The sequence below is a fragment of the Echeneis naucrates genome, chromosome 12 (assembly GCF_900963305.1).
Source record: "Echeneis naucrates chromosome 12, fEcheNa1.1, whole genome shotgun sequence".
In the NCBI taxonomy this organism is placed as follows: domain Eukaryota; kingdom Metazoa; phylum Chordata; class Actinopteri; order Carangiformes; family Echeneidae; genus Echeneis; species Echeneis naucrates.
This window is the reverse complement of record NC_042522.1, coordinates 15146629-15169967: the sequence shown is the minus strand read 5'-3', so window position 1 is coordinate 15169967 and position 23339 is coordinate 15146629. Positions and strand designations below refer to the sequence as shown.

The 23339-nt window shown below is 42.4% G+C and overlaps 3 protein-coding genes across 6 annotated transcripts; 2 read left to right on the top strand and 1 right to left on the bottom strand.

Moving 5' to 3' along the window:
* The first annotated feature begins 675 nt into the window (after positions 1-675).
* On the top strand, positions 676-16215 carry sec16a (SEC16 homolog A, endoplasmic reticulum export factor). 3 transcript variants are annotated; one of them, XM_029515792.1, is made up of 32 exons: positions 676-732; positions 2357-4656; positions 5254-5787; positions 5898-6049; positions 6158-6246; positions 6414-6537; positions 6797-6995; positions 7194-7377; positions 7477-7619; positions 7711-7772; positions 8060-8198; positions 8324-8566; positions 8650-8747; positions 8863-8944; positions 9067-9184; positions 9293-9404; positions 9507-9612; positions 9725-9865; positions 9946-10059; positions 10430-10631; positions 10767-11227; positions 11342-11386; positions 11618-11785; positions 11877-11963; positions 12067-12123; positions 12239-12359; positions 12478-12615; positions 12710-12792; positions 12984-13055; positions 13470-13529; positions 14506-14574; positions 14717-16215. In XM_029515792.1, exons 2-32 carry the CDS (start codon positions 2431-2433, stop codon positions 14789-14791), a joined length of 6504 nt encoding a protein of 2167 aa, XP_029371652.1. In that variant the 5' UTR covers positions 676-732; positions 2357-2430; the 3' UTR covers positions 14792-16215. The 3 variants fall into 3 exon arrangements, with proteins under 3 accessions (XP_029371652.1, XP_029371650.1, XP_029371651.1); XM_029515790.1 differs by having other exon boundaries at positions 2357-5787; XM_029515791.1 differs by lacking the exon at positions 13470-13529 and having other exon boundaries at positions 2357-5787.
* A 249-nt stretch (positions 16216-16464) lies between these two features.
* On the bottom strand, positions 16465-19241 carry LOC115052226 (uncharacterized). Of its 2 annotated transcripts, none has more exons than XM_029516235.1 (6): positions 18872-19241; positions 18661-18775; positions 18359-18471; positions 18168-18267; positions 17842-17960; positions 16465-17685 (listed from the first exon to the last, which is right to left on the bottom strand). In XM_029516235.1, the coding sequence occupies exons 1-6, from the start codon at positions 18960-18962 to the stop codon at positions 17576-17578; spliced, it is 648 nt and encodes a 215-aa protein (XP_029372095.1). In that variant the 5' UTR covers positions 18963-19241; the 3' UTR covers positions 16465-17575. The 2 variants fall into 2 exon arrangements, with proteins under 2 accessions (XP_029372095.1, XP_029372096.1); XM_029516236.1 differs by having other exon boundaries at positions 18359-18468.
* Positions 19242-19506: 265 nt separating this feature from the next.
* On the top strand, positions 19507-21767 carry rpl28 (ribosomal protein L28). The gene is made up of 5 exons (XM_029516099.1): positions 19507-19546; positions 20001-20088; positions 20519-20642; positions 21364-21482; positions 21630-21767. Exons 2-5 carry the CDS (start codon positions 20008-20010, stop codon positions 21717-21719), a joined length of 414 nt encoding a protein of 137 aa, XP_029371959.1. The 5' UTR covers positions 19507-19546; positions 20001-20007; the 3' UTR covers positions 21720-21767.
* The last annotated feature ends 1572 nt before the right edge of the window (positions 21768-23339 follow it).

Genomic DNA, 23339 nt, shown 5'->3' with positions numbered 1-23339 from the left:
TCAATCATGTGGCTGTAGGAGCTTCACATTGTTCACCTTGTTGATGACAGAGGTGAAGGGAGAATAACCTAGAAGGCATCAATAACGAAGAAAGCCATTGTGCCTTAATAGCAATCAGTCATGGGTTGAATACCGCAGCCTATGTGAATATTGTTGCTGACCATCTGTATTCTTTTATTTTCACAAATTACCCATATTCTAATGGCTCTCCTCGTGGTGAAGTCATTGTGTCACAAAGCAAAAGTCGTTGTGTTTGCGTGAGCATGATAGTGTATTCAGTGAACCTCAAAGGCCTCTCCAGCCACCAGTTCTGAATCCAAAAGATGCCTTTTGAATGTGGTAGAGAAGGAAATTTGCATTATGAACATGCATCTGACAAATCTGCAGAGACTGTGGGATGAAATCATGTCTACACAAAACAGGATATAAGAATGTTTCCAGCATGGTTTTCCTGAGGAGATGACACAAATGAAAAATTGAGACTGTTCTACCCAGCATTATATTGGTGACTTGAGCGTAAATCATAAACAATATCCACGATTTAAATGCATAAATTCTTGGAAGTACATGAATTGTTTAAAATAAATACACCGAATACACACTTTAACAAGCCCCGCCCCTGGGTGACGCAAGGGTTGTTTGGCCCGTGACGCAGCTTGTACACGTAGCCTAGTAGGATGTGTTACCATTGAAGATGGTGGCGGTGTGTCAGACTCACTCTGCTGCACATTTGTAAGAATTTATTTATATCTGTACACATATCCTACACAGGGTAAGAGCAAATATGTGACACAGGGAACCGTGTTTTACCCTGACTGTTTTAAATCGGTGCTTGTGGCTCAACTGAAACTGTTATCCTTGCAGTTAGCATAGGCTAGTTAGCCGGCGGTGCTAACTAAGCAGCAGTGCTAATGTTAGCTGACCGGCTAGTGAACCTGCTAAATTATGCTCGACGGGTGACTAACGAACTGAAACTGCTTGGTGTGTGCCTCTGTCGCTGTTGAATGGGTATATAAAGTGACAAATCGGTCGTTATCGGGCAGTCGGGGAAGTGTGGCTTCGGGTTAAAGCAGACGACTTCGGGTGTCAGTGTTTTCCTGGGTCCGGCGTTTGGGGCATGTAGACCAGTGTAGCGTTACCGTTAGCTGATGAGCCGAGCGACCCGGACCTTTTCCTCATAGGCGGATTAATGTGTAACCTTAACTCAGAAGTCGACCTGGAGCAAAAACAGAGCCAGGCACCGATTAGATTTCAACCAGTGTCCGGTAATGACCCGAGGTCGATGGCGTTTAGTGCTGGCTGTCGGCGAGTTGTCATGTAGCCATTGCTAACGTTAGCGCTCAGTCTCTTCAACGGTTCTTGGTGAAGTTGTAACTCGGGCCGTGTAAATACATCCGTCCTCATTTTGATCATTTGACCAAGACGGTTCTCCTGCTACATGTGTCTGTTATTCCTGTCATTTTCTAGCATGTCAAATGATCAGTGTCAGTCAGTGTTAGCTTCCCCGAACTTCCTTTTGGCAGATCCCCAGTGACTCAATCTTATACACAATCTATTTAAGCTTCAGTCAGCTGCAAATGCACAACACACTAGCGTGTGTTTTGTTTTGTTATGTGTGTTTGTTGTGTGTTTTGTAATGACTTCATCGAAAGCTCGCTAATAACTAAGGTCACAATAAACCTGCTCAATTAATCAAATTATCTGTTGAGCTACATCAGCAACTTCCCTTTTACAGTTCTGTCAGCGTTTCCTTTAACTGATCAGCTGTTTAATCTTTGTTGTCATTAATCGTTTCATAATACAAGAAACACCTGAAGTTACAGTGCCATGCAATGCTGGCTTGTCAATAGTTTCTTGAGGCCAGCACGTTCAAATTACATCCTGGCAGCAGAGGTCTCTCATCCAAAAGCAGAGGCTTTTTTTGGTTAAAAATTTAGCTTTTCCCCTTTCATTGTGAAATTATTTAGGTACTAGGAAGTTGTATCTGATTCAGTGAAAATAACTCAGAAATATTTTCTTGTATCTGGCTTTTTTTTTCTTTTCACATTTTGTCCATAAGGAATCACATTAATTGTTACATCCGTTTGTGTGATCCTGCTTGAGTGAGATAAGCAGTAAGCTTGAAAAGTAAAGCCTATTTACTGAATAGGTCAAAGTAGACATTCATTACAACTCATCAATTTTGCCCTGCTTTATGTATTTTCATTTCTTAACATTTGAGAGCACATGTAGGAATTGCCACGTTGTAACTTAAGTTTAAATAGATGATAGAATACTACACAAATAAAGGTGTGGTTAAGTCCATCAAAAAGGTGTATTTAGCTTTGTTAACCACTCCTTCTGTTTATTTTCCTAGCCTCGCCTGACTTCACTCTCTTCAGTGACATCTATTAAGGTGACCTGGTCTTCGGACCTGTTAGCTCTGCAGTCATGCAGCCCCCTCCGCGGACTGGACCTCCAGGAGCCTCTGGGCCTCCTCCTTCTGGGCCCAATATGTTCCGCAGGCCCAGGCCCCACAAGCATCCAGCAGCAACTACTGCCACAATGCCACCTGCTCCTCAGCCCATGACAGACCCTTTTGCTTTTGTTAGAGCTCCTCTGCCTATGGCAGGAGGTGGTCTCCCAACAATCCCGAACAGCACCCCTCCACCCATGCAAGCCCCACTTAATGCCATGTACCCTCATGCTGGTGGAGGGCTGCCTCCACAACCACAGACACTGGAGGGTGTTGCAGCTGCTCCTCCTGGTCCCGTACCATCTTCTGTGCCAGGGGTTACACTGTTCACCCCTAACAGCACAGCATCGTCTGGTGCTTTCCCAGTTCCAGGTCCCACAGAATATACATCCCATGGTGAACAGAGCTATTTTAATTCAAGAGAACAGACACCATCCATGGCCTCAGAGCCACCAACTGTCTCCTTAGTCCCAACGCCTAATCCGATACCTTTTAACCAGGAATTTCAAGGACCGCCACCTCCTCAGTCTGGCCCCTTTCAGCCAGCCCCTCCCACCACTTCCACAGCCCAGTGGGCTCCCGATCATGGAAGTCGTCCTCCATCAGTTCAGAACTACTTCCAGCCTACCAGTGACCCTCCACCACAAACATTCAATATACCACCACAGACCCAGATGTACCCCTCCCACACCCCATCACCGCATCACAACACCCCCACCCCTCCAGTACAGCCGGGACATCACCAGGTTCAGGCTCCTCTTCCTCCTCAGATCCCCGTAAAAGCTCCTACTTCTCAGTGGCCTGACCCCAATGCACCACAGCAGCATAATTCCCACTTCCAACCTCAAAGCTACTTTAGTCAAAGTTCTGCACCCCAGGACTCTTGGTTTAACCAACCTACACAGGACTCTGGCTACCACCAAATGGGGACTGGCCTGGGCCATCCTCTACCCCAGCCTCAGTCTGTCGCTTCTCAACTTGTGTCCAACTCTGGGCCTCTGCCTACTTCTCCCCCTGTCCCAGCCCCATACTCTCAGGAGTGTGGTACAATCTCAATGTTCTTCAAAAATAATGTTGAAAATGAGGAAACGCTGGCTGGGGACAAAAATAAAGCAGTGAACGGTATCCCTGGATCATACCAGCCTCCCAACAACCCACAAATCCACAGTGGCCATGCAGAGGCTACTTTAGATTGTCAAGGGGCTTCTCCTCAAGATCATCCACAAGTACCTTACATGAATGATGGCACTCATGCATCACAGGGAAACACCCAGAAAACCCCAGATTCCCACTATGACCATGTGGAGAATTTGGAGTGTGTCCCAAACCAGGAAGTATTACCGAGTGACACCCATGGCAGTCCTGCAGCTATTGCACCAGCCCATGGTGTAGACCAGTTTGAAACAGGGCCTAACCTGGAGACCCCAGATTCTGTTCCTAGACCAATGAGGTCTGCCAGTGTGTCATCTAACTTTAGCAATATGAGCCATGGAAGTGGAACTAGCGGCCGTCGGCACCAGGGAGTAGTAGGTACCTTTATTCAGCAGGAAAGCCCTCGTCTTACTGATGATGCTAACTTATCTGCTGCCGCTGGTGGTTACTTTGAACAGATTGACACATCTCCTGCTGGAGATATGGGTGCTCGTCAGAGCTCCCTGGAGCAGATGTGGCCTCCCACACCTAGCCCTCCCAAGCCAACTGGTATCTTTCAGGCAAGTGCTAACAGTTCTTTTGAGCCTGTTCGCTCACATGGGGTTGGGGTACGTCCCGTTGAAGTTGATGTGGCTAAAATTGTAGCAGAAGAGGGTGCAGATTCTACACCTGGAAACCTGGAACAGCCACCAGATAATATGGAAAATATATATGGTCAAGGTCACCCATTGCCTGCTGCAGCTGGAGGAGGTGTCCCTCACCTGATAAACCCAGTGGTTCTTTCTCATTCTCGACCTTCATCCCGTGCTTATGGGGCCAATCGGCCCTGTGACAGTCCTGCCACCACTTTGTGGGCTCAGAATGATCCTGCTAGCTTGGGCAGTAACATCCTACTGGCCCCTGCCGCTCCAACAGTTCTTGCCCCTTTACGAGAGCCCAGTGCTGATGTTATCCAACCTCCAGAGGATGGCCCACTGGACCTCCAATCCTCACAGAGAGTCCAGATAACGTCACAGCAGCATTCTGAGAACCTAGAGAACCCACCAAAGGTGAGTGAGGCAGAACCAACTGACTCTCAGGGCAATATGGGATATGCGTCTCTCCTGGTATCTGATTCGCTCCACCAACCTGTTTTGATTGCCCCACCTGTTTCAAATTACAATGTGATTCACCCCAGCACCCCTACTCAAGCAGCCAGTCAAATCAGCCATAGGGAACCTACACCCCCTGTGAGATCACTCTCACAGGGACAGGGTGCCAGTACTCCTCAGTCACCTTCAGTAGCCTCTAATCTAAGTTCACCGTTTGCAACTGGACCAATAAGCTTCAATTCTTCAGCCTCTAACCAGAGTCCACTCAATCTGACCCGAGACAACAAAGAGGCAGCAGCATCAGAAATCACAGCTTCGTTGCATCCTCCACCAGTCCGCCCTCCTCTTTCAAGGGGCCAGTCAGACAGCCACTCTGCTCTCCAAGCTAACACACAGACTTCTCTCATGACTGCTCCTGTATCTAATCATAATCAGCCATCAAATTATGAACTGCTTGATTTTTCTATGCACCAATCACAAACTCAAAACCAAGCATCTGGCCATCCTTCCTCTCTACATGAGTCTCCACAATCTAGTAATGGATTTTACCTACAGGTCACCAAAGATGCTCAGCAAGGGGTAAGAATGGAAGGGAATGCCCCTGTCCAGACCCCAGCTTCTTCATCTACCCCACAGGTACCACCACCACCAGCAGCTTCTCAAGAGACTGCAAACCCACAGCTGCCACCAACAGAACCTCCTAAGACATCAAATCCTCAGGCTGCACTGCAGGGACAGGGTGGTGCTCCTCCTGTTCCAGTTAGTAGAGCACAACCATCCCGCAGTCACTATCCACCAACAGCGCAGGGGCCTGCTGAAGGGAGTGCTCCTTCTACAGCAGCTGCGTATCCACCAGGGCCTCGTGGACCAGTGCCTCCTGGGTCCTCCCAGCCAGTACCTGCTGAGCCACCTCGACCACCCTCTTCTGTAGGAAGTCAGCAAGGCTACGGTCCCCCAGCCCCAGTGCCAGGACAAATGTATGGTGGCTATTATGGTAACTATGGAGAATACCCAGATAACAGAGCATCTTATCCTCCTGGGCAGTACCCACCTCCACCTGGGGATCCTAGAGCACAGCAATATTATCAAGTATGTGGGAAGTATTTTTTCTTTCTGCCAAATGCTTGACCTGCCATAAAATGTAAAAAAAATAAAAAATAAATAAAATTAACAGATTTATTGGCACTTTTACCTCTCAGGATGGGCCATACAGAGGCCGAGCAGATCCTTGGTATGGCAGATATGACGGGCAGACCCAGGCTTATCGTGATCCAAACTACCAGTACAGAGAGACTCAACCAGAGCGACCCAGCTCTCGGGCCAGTCAGTACTCTGACAGGCCTTCATCCAGGTCAGTAGTTCCTCAGTCTTTCACCAACATTTACATAGGCTAGAATGTTTTGACTTGGTTTTACATCTTGGCCTACGAATCTCGCTTTTTATTAATTTTCTCCCACAGACAAGGCTATCCTGATGATTACCAACGAACAAACCGAAGTGCCTATAGTGATTATTATGCAGAGTACTCCAAGAACTATGATTACAGAGGTATGAGCCATGTTTACTTGTTTGCATTGACCAGAATATGTCATCACCTGCTGGTTCACTGACTTTATAATAAAAATAATTTATTCACAAAATATGTGAATGCATATGAATTTTTTATTTTTTTTTTTTGATATGCATATCTGTCTCTTCTTATTTTTTGTGGAAAGGATACCACTATGGACAGTATGACCCTCGGTACAGAGGCTATTATGATCAGTCCTATTGGTCTAATTATGATGATGGCTACAGAAACAGAGACAACTACTATAATCAACATATGTATCCTGCCAGGTAGGCAGAGAAAATCACCACCCTCAGATGTATATGTCATTAATTATGTGTATTTAACCTAAATTTGTCAAAAGGTATTGTGTAAAAAAAAGTGTTGCTGTAGCTATTTGTAGTTGCTGTAATTCTTGTCATTAATGTGTTATCACATCCTGTGTGATTGAAAATAGATGTATAAAGTAAGATTGTGTGTATTTAAGTACAATCTATCACATTTTAAATAGTCTTGTTGATGTATAAACTCTTTACTCTCCATACTTAGGAAAGATTACCATGATGATCAGTGGAGGTACTATCCTGGTTATGATCCCAGTTTTGATGAAGATTACCATCGCCGTGGAGAAATGTATGGAGATGATTTTGACAGACGCAGTGTCCACAGCGAACAGTCGGCACACAGTGTGCATAGCTCTCACAGCCACCACAGCAGAAGAAGCAGCTTTAGCTCACGGTCACAACAGGTAAATACATTTTCTCTCTGTAGTGTTACAGGTCCTCTGAGTCAGAGCTACTTGTGAACGTGTTTTCATTCTGAAATCAGATTGATGAGATCAGTTTTTGGAGTAGTAGTAGTACAAATTCACGATTCTGCTTGTTGGTAGTCTTGGAAATGTGTGCATCCTAAATTGATGATCTTTGTGTGGCTTTCCGTCTTGTAGAGCCAGGCATACAGGAGCCAGCCTGACTTAGTGTCAGCAGATTATGACACCACAGCGTCCACTCTGGCTGTGGACTACTCCTATGGACAATACCCAAATACAGCTGATGTTTCCCAGAACTACAGCCAGTACATATATCCATCTGAGTACACTGCAGACAGCACATGGATAGCCCCTGAGCAACGTAGGTGGACATTCCTTCAACACTTAAGCATAAATGTTAAGATGATCCTAATCAGAGTTTCATCAAATAGTCATAGCCTGACTTTTATTTTTCCTCTAGCCCCCCCTCGTCCTGCAACCCCAGAGAAGTTTACCATACCCCACCGCTGTGCTCGCTTTGGACCCGGTGGTCATCTGATACAGGTTCTATCCAATCTACCCTCAGCTGGACAACCTGCACTTGTTGATATCCACAACATGGAGGTATTTTTTTTTTTTTTTTTTAAGATGGAATTTGAGTTGTGCTGCCACAGCATGTATCAACTAATATTTAAAACTATATTTGTGTTGGCAGACAATGCTGCAGGATACCCCAGATCAGGCAGAACTACGAGCTTTTCCTGGACCACTTGTTAAGTAAGAGCATTCACTTTTTTTATCCATTACAAGTACCTTAGGGAGACCGATCTTTGAGTCGCGAGGCTGGCCGAAATATATATTTTTGTTATTGTCAACAGATGAAATTAAAATATCAAAACTGTTCTCTATGTTGAAAATTCATACTTTTAATAGTTTATTGAAGAATGGAGTTCAGAGACAGAGGAATAAGCCTTAGTTATAAAAATCTACTTTGGATTTTCTGTATACTAAGACAAAAATACTAAATATCAAGGGGCTAACCCATTTTGACTTTTATCCATCAGAGAGGAGACCCATAAGGTGGACGTGATAAAGTTCTCTCAGAACAAAGCAGTGGAGTGTTCTCGTGACAATAACCTCTTGGACAGGGACTCTGCTCGTCTCCTCTGGGACTTCATTGTCCTGCTTTGTAGACAGAATGGGGTAAGACTATATGGACATAACTGGAATTCTGCCACAAAGATGGACTGAAAGCACCAAGGTTCCCTCATGAAACAACTGTCTCGTTACTCATACTTTTTTTTTTCTTTTTTTGTTTGCTTCTGAAGACCGTGGTAGGCACAGATATTGCTGACCTCCTGCTGAAGGAGCACCGCTCTGTTTGGCTACCGGGCAAGAGTCCTAATGAAGCGAACTTGATCGATTTTAACAATGAACCACTGGCACAAGCTGAGGAGGATCCAGGGTCCGGACCGCTCTCCCTCCTATCTGACACCTTCATGACTGTACCGGAGAATGTTGGCAAAGAAACAGAGCGCTTCAGAGAGCTGCTGCTGTTTGGCCGCAAGAAAGTAAGAAGTACTTTTAATTTTATTATTTCCATTTTATTCAACTCCTGTATTCTCAATTTTGCTGCACTTTGTCTGTGGGATAGGATGCACTAGAAGCTGCCATGAAGGGAGGTCTCTGGGGTCATGCCCTTCTGTTGGCCAGTAAGATGGACAACAGGACACATGCACGTGTCATGACAAGGTAAACTGTTAGTCATTTAAAAGTTGCATTTTTAATCTTTGATTGTTTTTTTGTTGTTTTTTTTTTTTTTTTTGCTTATTTATAAATGTTTAATTTGTTTGTCCTTGTTGTTAAGGTTTGCAAATAGCTTGCCCATCAATGACCCTCTCCAGACTGTATACCAACTTATGTCTGGGAGGATGCCTGCATCAGCCACTGTAAGTACTGCTTTTGCCTTCTCTTTTGAATCACTCATTATTTTTTAATGGTCCTTTTACATTTAATATGTCACACAGAACGACTATACATGCAGATTAAATTATTTGTCATATACATGTAGTGCTGTGGAGAGGAGAAGTGGGGTGACTGGCGCCCTCACCTGGCCATGGTGCTGTCTAACCTCACACACACTCTGGACCTAGATACCCGCACAATCACCACTATGGGCGACACTCTTGGTAAGATGACATCAAAAAGGCAGTAACTCTCCTCATTAAACTAGAAATAGGTCCTAATTCTTCATAACCAAATGCCTCACACTTTGTGCTCCCTTTGTGTTGTGGCAGCTTCTAAGGGGCTGATTGATGCCGCGCACTTCTGCTACCTGATGGCCCAAGTGGGTCTGGGAGTTTACACGAAGAAGAGTACAAAGATGGTTCTGATTGGCTCCAACCATAGGTTTGGTCACATGCACACTGTTGAAAGGGTCCTTTTTAAGACACATTATAGTTTGCACAAAATGTGCCTACATACAACTGTGTTGTCGTCTCTTCATTTCAGTTTGTCCTTTTGCCAATTTGCTACCAATGAAGCTATTCAGAGGACTGAGGCCTATGAATATGCTCAGTCTCTGGGCTCTCAGCCTTGTTCATTGCCCAACTTCCAAGTAGGTTTTTCTGTTGTATTTACAAGTTTAAATAAACAACTATTATGAAAACAAATGATCTCCATTATGATAATGCTACTGAGGATTAACGCGGTAATCTGTTCCATGTTAGGTGTTCAAGTTGATCTATGCATGCCGCTTGGCTGAAGCAGGCCTGAGTGCTCAGGCCTTCCACTACTGTGAAGCTATCTCTAGGACTGTCCTTATGCAGCCATCCTACTACTCTGCTGTTTTTATTAGCCAAATCATTCAGGTATACACTCACTCTTTTTTTCAGATATGTATTCAGATTTCACATTCTGAAAAATGTTGTTTTCTACTGTTTGTTGACAGATGTCTGAAAAACTGCGGTTCTTCGATCCTCAACTTAAAGAGAAGCCTGAACAAGAGTGGTTCAATGAGCCTGAATGGCTTATTCACCTCAGACAGCTGGATGGACAGATCAGGGTGAGGTGGTGGTGGGGGGGTGTCTTTGCAGCCAAACTTCCTATGCCACAGGAAAAACTAAGGATATTCAAAATTCTGGATTAGTATTCAAGTTAGCACTGCTGCCCTGAAGCAAAAGGATTTTGGGTTACAACCCCATGTCTGGGTTTTTTTAATATGTGGAGTTAGCATATTCTTCCTGTGCCCCCATGGGTTTCTTTCTACAGTCTAAAGGCATGCATGTTATGTTAATAATAAAGAAAAAAGTTGGTAACCTTCATGTTTTGTTAACACACTACGTTTTGGACTTCTAATCTGTTCTGATATTTTCATCTTCCCGATGGGTACCCATCTAACAATTTCCAAATCTTTTTTTTTCTTTCCCTCAAAGACGGGTGTGATTACTTGCAATGCAAACAGAACAACTCCAACACATTTCAACAGCAGCAGCCCCAGCTCAGACTTGGACCAGTCCAGTCCACCTGAACCTTACAGCATGCCGCTTGAGATGGATGGCCCCACCCCTGACAATCCACTAATGAGCTCATTACTGCCTGGTCCTCCACCACAGGGAGTACAGCTGATGCCTCCAGGTATGTGTTTGGTTATAAGCTTGAGTTTGTATAAATGTATTTGTGTGTCCAACATAGTGCTGTTGTTGTTCAATTTTAACCTTCTGACTGCAAGCCAGTTACAAAATACATCTCACTTAAGCTACTTCTTTTCAGCTCCAACATCCATCCTCCAAGAAGGGATGGCACCACCTCAGACTTCACCTGTCAGTGATGTGCCGCAGTTCTACCCAGTACCCCCAACTGGACCCCCAGGCCAGATCCCCATCTCAGGCTATTCTCCACAGGATCCTGGCTTTGCCCATCCTCCCTTCCAGCCTCATCATTCCCAGCCAGAAATGTATCCAGGAGCCCATGAGCAGCCTTGTTCCCCACATACTCAAATGGGCCAAATGTCTCCACACATGCCCCCTCAGATGCCACATTCACCTGTGCAGATGGCCCACCCACCACCCCAGATGCCTCAGCATATGCCCCCTTCTTCTGGGCATATGCCACCTGTAGATCACCCACACCAGGCTCAGCCAGAGATGCAAACTGCACAGCCAATCTCATCATCCCCCCCAGGAAGCTCCTTCCCTCCTCAGATGGACCTCTATGATCACATGGCTCTCATGGTCAGTATACATCTGTCTTGAGTATCTTCATAAAAAAGTTTCTTCATAAAGTTGTTGCTGTGTTATATGAATCTCTTGTTATGATTCACTACATCGTCATTCTTGTTGCTACAGGGTCATGGAAGATCAAGGACTACTTCACAATCTTCAATGCATATGGTGCGCCTAAATGTTACACTTAAAATACTAATTTTTGTTGTTATTGTTGTCTGACTTTACATAGAGCAGGTTGTTTTAATATTCAATATGGGACTAAACATCAACATTTAAATTCTCTTAAACTGCTATTAGAGTCTGAAGAATTCACCCCAAAAGCAAGGTCTCTCTGAAGGAAGTTTAAAGGAGAGGTATGCATGTTTCTTACTAATGTCAGTGTCTTCTGCTCTAAAGGGTCCAGGAAGGCGCTCACGTACCACATCTGAATCTTCCACTCACTCCGGTGGCGTGAGAGAGCGCAGTAATTCAGCTGTCAAGCAGGCCTCTCCCCCTCCCCCTTCAATTCCTGAACAACCCCGCAGTGAACAGGCCAGAAACGTCAAGAAAGACTCTCCAAAAAAGGTTCATAGACACACACACGCAGTCTTAACAGTTTGTGCTCCCACATTGCTTGCTGGTGTTTAGTACAATTTCCTCTTTCTTTCCAACATAGAGTGGGGGTGTTATATTTGGTTTCGTGAACTTGTTCTCTCGTAAGGGAAAGAGTGAAGCTCACTTGCCAGATGACAAAAACAAATCTGTAAGTTTCTGTATTTTTTTTTTTTTTTTTAGTAGCTCTGTGAAATTTTAGTTCATCTGTATGTCATCAATATTGAGAAGAGTGTTTTATTCTTAATTTTCAGATTGTGTGGGATGAACAGAAGAAGAGATGGGTGGACTTGAATGAACCTGAAGAAGAGGTTGGTGTTACAATTGATCTCCAATGCACAGATTTGTAAGCAGACTGGTTATGACTGAATGAAGAAACTGAAAGCTTTAAATAACCTGTTCTGATGTGTGGCTTTCTTATGGTAGAGTAAACCCCCTCCGCCGCCTCCTTCTGGTTTCCCCAAGATGGCACCAATGCCTGGTCCTGGAGGGCCTGCTGCACCGCCAAGCAGTGGTCCTCCTGTCAATATATTCTCCAGGAAGGCAGGTGAGACTGTGGTGTTCTACAATCAAGGATACACTGTCTAATAGAATGACCACAGTGAGTGATTACATCAGCCTGTTCCTCCATTTCATGCTGCTCAGATGTGTTTGTGTGTCCTCAGGCACTAAGAGCAGATATGTGGATGTCCTGAACCCCAGTAGAACAGCTAAGCCGGGTGGAATGGCTCCTGCTCCACCAGACATGTTTGCTCCATTGGCACCAATGCCCATGCCCACTAACCTATTTGTGCCTAGTTCAGGTGTGTGTTATGTATAAAATAACTACATACATCTGAGTCTGTTGTCTATGATGATGCCTGCGGCTGAAGTATTCTTCCTCTAACCCTGATGCAGCTCCTGATGATCAGCAACCTCTGGAGGGCAGTGAAGGTGGACATCAGGAGCAGAATTCACCGAACACCAGCACTGCTCCACAGGTAAACATTTTTAATATTGTTTTCAAATGCTTGAATATACTTAAATCTACATTTGCTCTTTGATCCATTTTTTTTAATCATCAGTGTTATCACTAATGAAGCCATTACAGGAAACTTAACTGTCAAAATTAAGCCCAATGATGAAGTTCTACTCATCCAGATTCTCTTCTATTGGTCTTGAATTTGTTTAGATGTTCAACCCAACATTGTTGCCACCTGCCTCAGAGGGGCCTCCTGTGCCTGATGGCTCACAGTCTGGAGAGGTGAGAAAAATCATTCCAGTCAAATGCTACTTCAGCTACCAATGTGCCATAATGCCTGACACCTAACAGCCAATGTGTGCCGTTTGCTCATATGTATGAATGCAATGTATGTATAAAGGGTTTGAAAGAACATGAAGATGTATGCATGTCAACTTAAGATCTTTCTTCATTATCACGCTAAATGCGCAGCTTTAATAAGTTGTCAAATTAAAATTTCTGTTCCATTTGCTCTTATAATCTAATTCTGTCCATTTCTGTTTTTTAAAGAACCATCATTTTCTAACAATGATTCATTTATTTTCATTTTGAACTGGTGGATGGTACAAAACTGATCTAATCCAATTCATGGGTTTGTGGTTTATTTTATTTTATTTTTTTATTTTGTCTGTCTTGTTTCCCTCCTGCTGTCTTAAGCTCTCACGTTCTAGCTCAATGAGTTCTTTATCACGCGAAGTGAGTCAGCATTTAAACCAGGTACCTCTAGTAAATGGTCCACTCTCACCCCTGCCTGCTCACTCACCCAGGTCACTACATTAATAATAGCATGCTTCGTCATTTGCACCTCAAATCCTCACCGCCTGTTCAACCCAAGATGTCTGCCTGCTCACCTGCCTGCTGTCTCCAGCAAAACTGACTCTCTGTTATGAACAACCAAAATCAACACTTTTATGTAATCAGAGCTGCTGTGATGGCCACCAACCTCCTACAGCTACCAATGTGGTCCACACTGAAGTATTTAAAGCTATTGGATGGATCATCACAGATTTTACTACTTACATTTATGGCATCCAAACAGTGAAGGCCATTGACTTTGGTGACTGACTGACTTTTATCTTTAGCTCCACCTGCTGGTCACAATGTAAATCTCAACTGTTGCTGCAGAATTGCAATATGCACATCTCAGGAGCTGTAATTTTGTTAAGCAAAATTATTTTTATGTCTCTTTCTGTCAAAATAAAAATTTTAATTGCAAATTACAACAATTGAAATAATCAAAATATTTTCCTCGTCTTAAGTCCATTCCTGATTCATAACACCTCCAGCTGCCCCTCTAGTCCTAATTATCAAAAGTTAACATATTAGACTGAGATTGTGAACATCAGCATGATGACGTTAGCCCACAGAGCTGCTTTTGGGGCTGTTGACTCTTGGACTCATGATAAGCTGGAGACTGTTGGCAGGATGTCTCCCTTGCTAGTTGTCAAGGGAGCACATTGCTTCATTAATGCATCATTAAGCTTGCATGGTTACTAAAAAAAAAAAGTGAAACTGTGGTTTGTAATGCTGCCTCACTGTGGATCCAGGATCATCTTCACACTTTCCTCTTTCCCTTCGCTTCAGATTTATAATGTTCAGACATTGTGTGCCATTTTTCCTCTCTATCTCTTGCCTGTCTAGATAGTTGGATAGTAACACTGCACGCACTGTAGTAACTGCCTGTGCCTTTCAGAGTCATCCTGCTCAGGGAGCGGCACCCGCAGGAGGCGTCACCTTTTATAACCCTGCACAGTTTGCACAGGTCAGAATAAAAAAAAAAAAATCATTCCTCAATCAAATCCTCCAATTTGTAGGGTTTTTTTGTCCTTCCTTATTGTGATTTTTTTTTCTATTTATTTAAATATATACATATATAATTTTTTTGTTTTTTGTTTTTTCCCCAGACAAGTGCACCACCAGGAGGTGGACTCCGCTCTGGTCGTTTGGGAGGTCACCGCCAGTACCCAGTGTTGAAGTAAAAGCTTTCTTAAAGCAAGATTGCATAAAGAGACTTGAGTAGAGTGATATCCTACCTGAAAGAAAATGAAGCACATGGACATACTGCGCTCTGTCTTAAGGACCCTTATTTTTGCCTGCACCCACAAACACCATAATCGTATTCTCAACCATGTTGGTCTTTGTCCGACAGCTTAACCACTGTCATGTTTTTCTTTACTTCAGTAATTGTCACTGGTGTATTTTTAACTGGCACGGCATTTCCCTGAAGGGCTTATTCCTCTATCCGAACAGAAAACAGACAGTTGTAAAATGGGTTTTAACACATAAGTCATACACAAACTGTCTGTCCGCGTAGGCATAATTTAGTGTACAGTAAAATGTCGATTGTCTAAGCTCTCCAGCTTCGCTCTAAATGCAACACTCATCATCCCAGGTCCTGATTTAGGTTTCCCTTAGTGTCTAAAGTCTAAATGTTTGAATGATTGATTGTATGTGCGATGGATAGAAAGTGGCACCTTTTTTAATCTCATACTGTTATATCAGATTTGTATGTGCAGTGCTTCAGTGTCCTGTCAACTGGAGAGAGCTTTTTGTGTGAGACTGAATTTTGTCAATAGTGCATTGCTTGCTGTGTAGTTTGCTTTTCATCAGTCGCCCTCCAGTAAAGGATTTTAAAGGACACAGGAAAGAGACTCAAGCTGGCTTCACAACCGGAGAGCTGGAGGTAGTTTGCAGTGTCAGGATGCTGTTCGTCACAGATATTTATTTAAATCTCCTCCTGCCCATCAGAAACTCTCCATGTTCGAGATGTGTCACAGTCTTTCGTCCAACTTAGGCTTCAGTTTCTCCTCTTGAGAAATTTGACAATATCAGCGAAACGAGGGGTGGTCTTCAGAGCAGCAAGAATCAGAATTAAAACTGCATTTTAAATGTTGCTAAAAATGAATCTATCCAAATATTTGTATATCAGATTGATTGTATTTATGAGATGTAGGCAAAAAGGTGTGTGTGAATGAGTGTGGAGAGCAACTAATTTCTTTCTGAATAGCTTTGACAAAATGCATTTATTTCTGACCAGAGGCTATATTGATTCATATTCTGATCATTTGTATTGGCCGCTTCTGCAGACAAATAAATCTTTATCCAAATTGTGAATTTTAATTTTAATTTACTGAAATAATTTTGGGTTTTTTTCCATCCCAAATGTCCGATTGAGTGGTTTTGTAGACATCAGGTTATGACTTTAAAAGTTTCCCCCTTTTTGTTTCAAAATTGTTCTTCATGTAAAATTCTTGCCATAAAACAGTAGAAAAGGTAAGAACAAAATGGTAATAAAGGTATTTTTTGCGCTCTGTAACACTATGAATGAAATGTGTAATGGTTTCATAAAAGAACTTCAAATGTTTTAAAATAAAATTCCTATGACAGTAAATACAAGACATTTGTTAAATATCTTTTGGCAGCTATCTGTACCTGAAGAAAGTCAATGGAAATTTCTTTGGCCTTTGGTGCCAATACGATCATTACCTGACTGCTACTGATAACGTCATCTAAGATGACAAAGATCTAGCAAGAAATTACATTTTGTGGAATAGGTGAGGTGAGACAAACTTAATGCTGTGCCTGAAGGGAATCCATTGAGAGTTTTGTGAAATGAATACTGAAATGACATACTGTAGGATGGTATTTACAGTAACATTTTAATGTCTAATCTCAAATACAAATTTCATATAAAAACACTCGGCTAACCAAACTTAGCAGTCACTGTTGTGCAAGTTCACTAAGTATGAGCCCCAGTTTGTACCTCCCATCTATTTGTGTTGCATTTGGGTCACAGAGCTGAATATCCATATCTCTCCAATACAAATACTCGATCTCAGCAGTGGTTAAAGAGAGGGGGGAAAAAAAGTGGTGTGTTCAGTTTACTGTATGAAAAAAAAAACCTACAACTCTTGCAACTCAGGAAATTTAATTTAATAGAGCTTATTCTTTTTAAATCTGTTAAAATTGTGTAAATATTTTCATAACAAAATATTTTTTTTACATATTTATCATCTTTTCTCATGCTGGCATGCTAAACTTTACTAATCAACACAAAACAAACACCTGAGGGGATTTGTGTTGTTTTGAACGTATTTAGTTATAAATCAAAGTTATGGTCAAAATGAAGCTTTGACAGTATAACGGTAAAAATGAAGAGATCTGTCTGAGTTATTATCCAAATCGTAGTTGTTGAGATATTTCGCAGGTGAGTGAAAACAGCCAAGGAATTGACTCACTGGGGAACATGAAAGTCCACACAACATTTCAAGGCATGGCCAAAACAGTAGCCATCATTTCACCCACTTACACTGAAATCATTACGGGTACAGCTGACATAATCAAATATTTTGCCATCTCTCACATGATTGTTGGTAACACTGACATAAACACTTTTCAACTAAATCCTCTCATGCAGTTGGCATATTGTCAACAAGCAACAATAATTCTGGCAATTCGCAGTGGAGTTGTGCCTCCCATATGGAGCAATAATGATAAACATTTCTTATTGTGCTCTATCCTTTCACTGAGCAACGTGGTATTTTCTTGGTAAAGTGAGAACCTGTATTAGAAAGTGGAAATATCAAATTTTAAGATGGGAAGAGGCTTCATAGCCTTCTAACTAAAATACACTATGTCAAACTTAGTCCCTTTAAAGAGTTGTATAAACGGTGTTACCATGATCTCCTGGCATAACCTGTCAGCTCTTTCCAGCAGTATGTTATCTTAATGTGTTATTCTATGTGTCCATTGTCTTCAGCACTTCAGTTATGAGTGTCCAGTGCCGCTTGTGCTTTTTGAACAGCCACCTCCAGCATCTTGTGGTCACGAAGCATCTGTTGGAGAGCAGCTGGATCCATCTCAAGGAGCATACCTGCACACACAAATCAATGCAATACAAATATTATTGGTGTTATGTTATATTTTTATATAAATGCCTATGTAATAATAATAACCATGAACTTCCATGATGTCACAGCTACCACAACCAACGATATTCACAGGGAATGCCGACAGAATATCAGCTCACCTGTAATATCATTTGCACGGAGAGGATCTCTCTCCTCCACAAGTGAGAAGAGCTTCTCTCCCAGTTTCTCTGTGTCGTCAGCATCTGATGAGTCACTGACATCCGTCTCCTCATTCTGCCTGAAGACAAGTAGATGGAAAATTATTACTAACAGCTGGGTTTTACAGTAGTTAATTCCTTAACACTGGCATTAATTTAATCAATTATTTGGCTATTTTCATTATTTCTTTTCTAGATTGCAGCTGGCTGAAAATGCAAGTTAAAGGGATGCAAATGAGTGATTGGACTCTGTTATACAGATATGAGTACAGAAATAAGTCACATACTGCTGGAGTGTCTTCATAGCAAGGTGCACCTGCTCCTCCAGTAGTTTTGGATCCGAAAGAAGCTTTAAAACTGCCTCTTTGTGCTGCTCCAGAAGCATTCCTGTGGTAGAACAGTCACATTTCAATAGATTACACACTAGGTTCTGATCATTTTATCTGCCATGCCGTCAGCTCTTTGATGCGTTTCTTACCTGTGATTTTCTGTGAGTTGCCAGTGTTGTAGATATCCACCAACTCAAACAGCTGCTCCCCAAGGGAGTCCGAAGATACAGACACATCATCCTCTTCCCTACATGTTACCCTACTGGAAAAAGGTTAGAATATGCCATTTTTAACCTATTTTCTATGGTGGGTAATTTTTAGGCTACCTTATTTCTCTGCTGGAACTGCATCGGACTCAGAAATGAGGACTTGCGAGAACCAACATATTCCTTAAGACCAGCCTGATCAGGATTATCGAGAAGGGAGATCAGGATCCTGCCCGTTCCCATACCTGGGCTCCTGAGCCAGCTGCAGGGCTCTGAGGGCTTTCTCCACAGCTGCAGTCAGCATGGCTTCATCCTGCAGCATCTGACTCAGGACAGGACCTGGCAACTCCAGCAACATGCCTGGACCATGCAGGCAGACATAGCAACTTTGATTTCAAGTCATATTTTCAGTGCTATTGCAATGCGGATTTTACTGGCTTAATCACGTCAGCTCACCTGTGAGTTTCCCAGCAGTCTCTTTGTGTTTTGGGTAAATCCGACTATACAGTTCTTCACCAACCGTTTCCAGGTCGTCTTCTTCGTCCATCACATTTAAACACCGCTTTCAATTTTTCCTTCGGCTTTAAAATCAGCTGCGTCCTCGGTAATTGCCCCCCTCTCACAACTTTGTGGTGTTCACATCTTACAGCACAAAATATGTTAAATCCGTGTCAAGAACTGTTGATTCTCACTACATTACGCGATCTATTTATGCTGCACTTGTCCTGAACACGTAGTAGTGTTATAAAACAGAATAACTATCATGCGTTTGGGGTTAAAACAGCTGGTATTTTGTATCTGATGACCATTTGACGTCCCTCTGTAAACACCGGACGCGGAATAATGACGTAGGGATTTTCCCCAAACGCAAACAAGAACGTGTTCTTCCGCTGGAGTTCAGGATAACTAGTACTCCACAGAATGGTGTTAAAAATTTAGAAGAGCATCGAGTCACTTTAAAAACAACACAATAAATATAACAATTGTTGGCTATACGTGTATTATATGTGTGACAATGGTGGTTAGAGGATAAATATCTTATAATAAGGTGAATTTAGGCGCGCAAGGATCTTTGATAGAGGTTCCGTAAAGCGGCTTCCGCCCTCTCCGGTCCTTTTCCTCCGCTAAAAGGTAACGTGGTCGTGTCCGCTGCTAACAGTCCGTCATTAAAAGTTGGTTTGTTTGAATGCTGTTTTTATATTTATATTTGAAACTGAAATATTATTCTTCAGTTGGCTGTAATACACCAACTTTGGCCAGAGAAAGTCACCGTATGTGTAGAAATGGCAGAGAAATCTCAGTGAACACGTCGCCGGGGCTAGGCCTCGCCGTGCCGAGCTGTGAAGCTAGCGTTGGAAAATTACACCGAAATGAAACGATAGCTCAGATTTCTCTAGTTTTGAGAGAGATTGCACTAAAACAGTCTGCGTTGTGTTTAAAACAGAGCTCGGATTCCCCCAACTCATCAAAATCGTAGATGCATTGTGGCTTTGCGCTAACACGCTGTGTGCTAGCTGCATGCTAAATGGCCACAGCCGGGCTGTCTCCTGTCATGGTGGCTTCACTAACACACGGTTCTCTTCAGGTTCACCATGTCGTCCCATTTGCAGTGGATGGTCATCAGGAACTGCTCCAGCTTCCTCATCAAGAGGAACGGACAGACCTACAGCACTGTGAGTAAAGATCTCAGCCAGTGTGTGTGTTAGCTGTTAGTTAGTCTTCATCACAAATTAATGTTGATCATTTTCATCATCATCAAGAATCATGTAACTATTAAGTCTTGGATATTTGTAAAAGGTGCCTACCACACTGTCCCTTACGTTTTGGTTGGCATCTTTCTATGTCTCATTTTAGTAAGTAATAATTAACGTAATTACTTAAATGGTTAATGATCACTTCATTAATACTTATTATACAAGTCAATGCTTGCTTGTTCTTTGAAGTATAAATGGTAAAAGCTCTTTCTATGTTAAGATTGTGTGACATTTCATTTAAACTTCACTTATTAAGACCACATTTTCTAGGTTTAGGCATATGAAAGGAATCATTTTGATGAGTTAAAAATGCAGCTGTTGGAATGAGTTTAATCTGTTCCTGTGACAGGAGCCCAACAACCTTAAGGCCAGGAACTCTTTCCGCTTCAATGGTTTGGTGCACAAGAAGACTGTAGGTGTGCAGCCAGCTGCTGACGGCAAGGGTGTTGTTATCGTGCTGAAGAAGCGTGCAGGTAAATGATTCTTTTCATCTTCAGGTCTTTAAGCTCAATTGAGGTACAATTCTAATGTAGACTTACATTTCACAGTAGAGTAACAGCAAAATCGTGACCAGTTGTGCCCTGCAGCAGTACAAGTATCGACTGAGCTTGACGTGCTTGAACACTTAGTTACATTGTTTGCTTACAACAAATAAGGACTGATATATCCTTCTGAGGATAGAAAAGTGTTTTCATTTTGACGTTTGGGGGATAAATTGAGTGTGGGGGGTGGTCAAAACAACATTTCAAGGGAAAAGAAATCTTTTAAACTTTAAACTAACTTCACATTTTATAACACATGCACTGTGATGACACTGATGTCAAACATAAAACATTCAAACACGCAGAGAGCAAATCTCTGCATTTTCAAATGTTTTATCTGCATCAGGTGCATCCAAAAGTATTAGAGGAATCAAGCAAAAACTAATGTCCACTACAAAAAAAGCAAAGGGACAAAAATGAATTGCTGGGTCTCAAGATATACCTGCTTTGGTTTATATTCCTAAATGTGAAGAGAAGGGGGGATGCTTGGCAATGAGTTAGGATAATCGTGATGCAGATGAATTTTCAGTTTTAACAGTTGTATGCTGTAGAGTGTACCCTCCTCACTCACATGCTGGAATACACTAACACGACCTGAGCTTCAAGTTTGACTGTGCATTTAAATTCAAATACCCTTTATTTTGTTCTACAGGTCAGCACAAACCTGCCGGCTCCTATGAAAAAATCACCATTAACAAGAACTCCCGCGCCACCCTCAACAGCCTGAGGCACATCATCCGCAAGAACAAGTACAGGAAGGACCTGCGCATGGTGAGTTCTAATCTGGGTACTTTAGTGGCAATCCTGGTCAACACATTGGTTTGAATTCTGGCTTTAAGGTTGTTATTTTTGTTTATATTTATTTATATTAATAAATATAATATATATAGCTTATAATTATTTATATTGTTTCCTCAGGCTGCCCTGCGTCGTGCCAGTGCCATTCTGAAGAGCCAGAAGCCTGTTGTGGTCAAAAAGAAGCGCACCAGGGCTGCCAAGACAGCATAAATTGATACATATTATTGATAAATAAACATTTTTTGTTTGGAAAAAACACATCATTGTCCCGAGTCTTGATTTAGCCAAAGATCTCAGTGACATCTCTATTCCACAGATGGTTCCTGACACTTAAATGCAGTCATTTGGTTTGGTAATGGATCACATTCTCTCCAGGTCTTTACTGTTCAAAACTTCCAATGTAAAAAATGCACAATTTGTAAATTCTGGGGTACAATTTGGAAAAAAAAAAAAGATTTTATACAGCACAACAGCAGATCATAGATGATCTGAAAGCACTTTGCTTCCCCTCTTGTTCTCCTGATACCAGTGATGAACATGCATGTGACAGAAATGAGCTACAGCTAATTAAATACCGTCAGGATGTCTGCATTGATTTTCTGTCTGTTCCTTCAGCGTGGATAACATTTCTCTTTTTATTAATATTTTTTTACTGTACTTCACATAATTACCTAAGAAATCAACAGCTAGCTCTTACGACTACACAGTTGAAATTTTGACATGTATAATTTTCGTTTGCAGCTCACCATGTTGAAGCATATTGAGGTCCCATGGAGTGGTCAGTGTGCCTGTTGGTGTGGAAACATTGAATAGATTTTAAAGCAGCCCATTGGCAGCTTTCCACTCCTGGCTTTAGAAAGAAAACATTCTGCAGTCACCTCCCCTGGACTTTAAGCTGATCAACTCATCTGCTCCAATCATTTTTGCAGTGAAGCAGGTCTCTTTCACGTGAGATTGGCAGAAAGTGAAGAGAGGGGGTGGCATGGTGTCTGCGAAGGCATCATAGAGGCTGCGTGCTGCGGACACCATGAGAGGACCGAGGCTGGTGCTTTTCTTCATGCTGCTGACGCTGCTCATCCCGCAGAGTCAGAGCTTTGAACTCCAGGACACAATCCATGCACTAATAGAGGAGAACATCCACCTCCATGACCAGCTGGAGAACCTCACCCAGGCCCTCAGGGAGCTCAAGCGAATGCTCTGGCATCACTCAAACGGTACTCCTTACTGTTCATATATAAAATAGGAAACTCACTATAGAAAAAGATGTGGTGGTGCAAAAGTAAGTTTTCTGTTGTTTTCAATGTTATACAGATCATTCAAAAACTGAACATTTTCTTCTTTGTTGCTGCTGAAAATTTTGCTTCAGCACAATCAGGACTTTTTTAATACATCAAATAATTATTAAGAGTTAGCTACCTTGAATTTCAGTACTTATTTTGTTGCATAAGACAAATCCAACCAAGAAATGTAAAAAATATTCATTACATAGAATATTAATCTGAAGATCCAGGATATGTGATATTCACATTTTTAAAGCGGATAGTGGTTAAAATGTTTGGCTTCCCCTCAAGGTCAAAACACCCGTCTGTTCTTTTCTTGGTTTAGTAATTCCCTTTATTTTCATTTCCTGTTGGTGTCCTGCCGCTTTTCCCTCTTAATCCTTTCCTTTTATCCACCCCTGTTCTCTTAAAACCCACAGAATTTACTTAGCCCGAGGACTTTTTGTAATTTATTTTTCATGACGTGCAGAAGAAACACCTTCTCTGTGTGTTCAAAACAGACCCAGATCATCACGAACACCACGAACACCACGATGGGGATGCTCAGCGA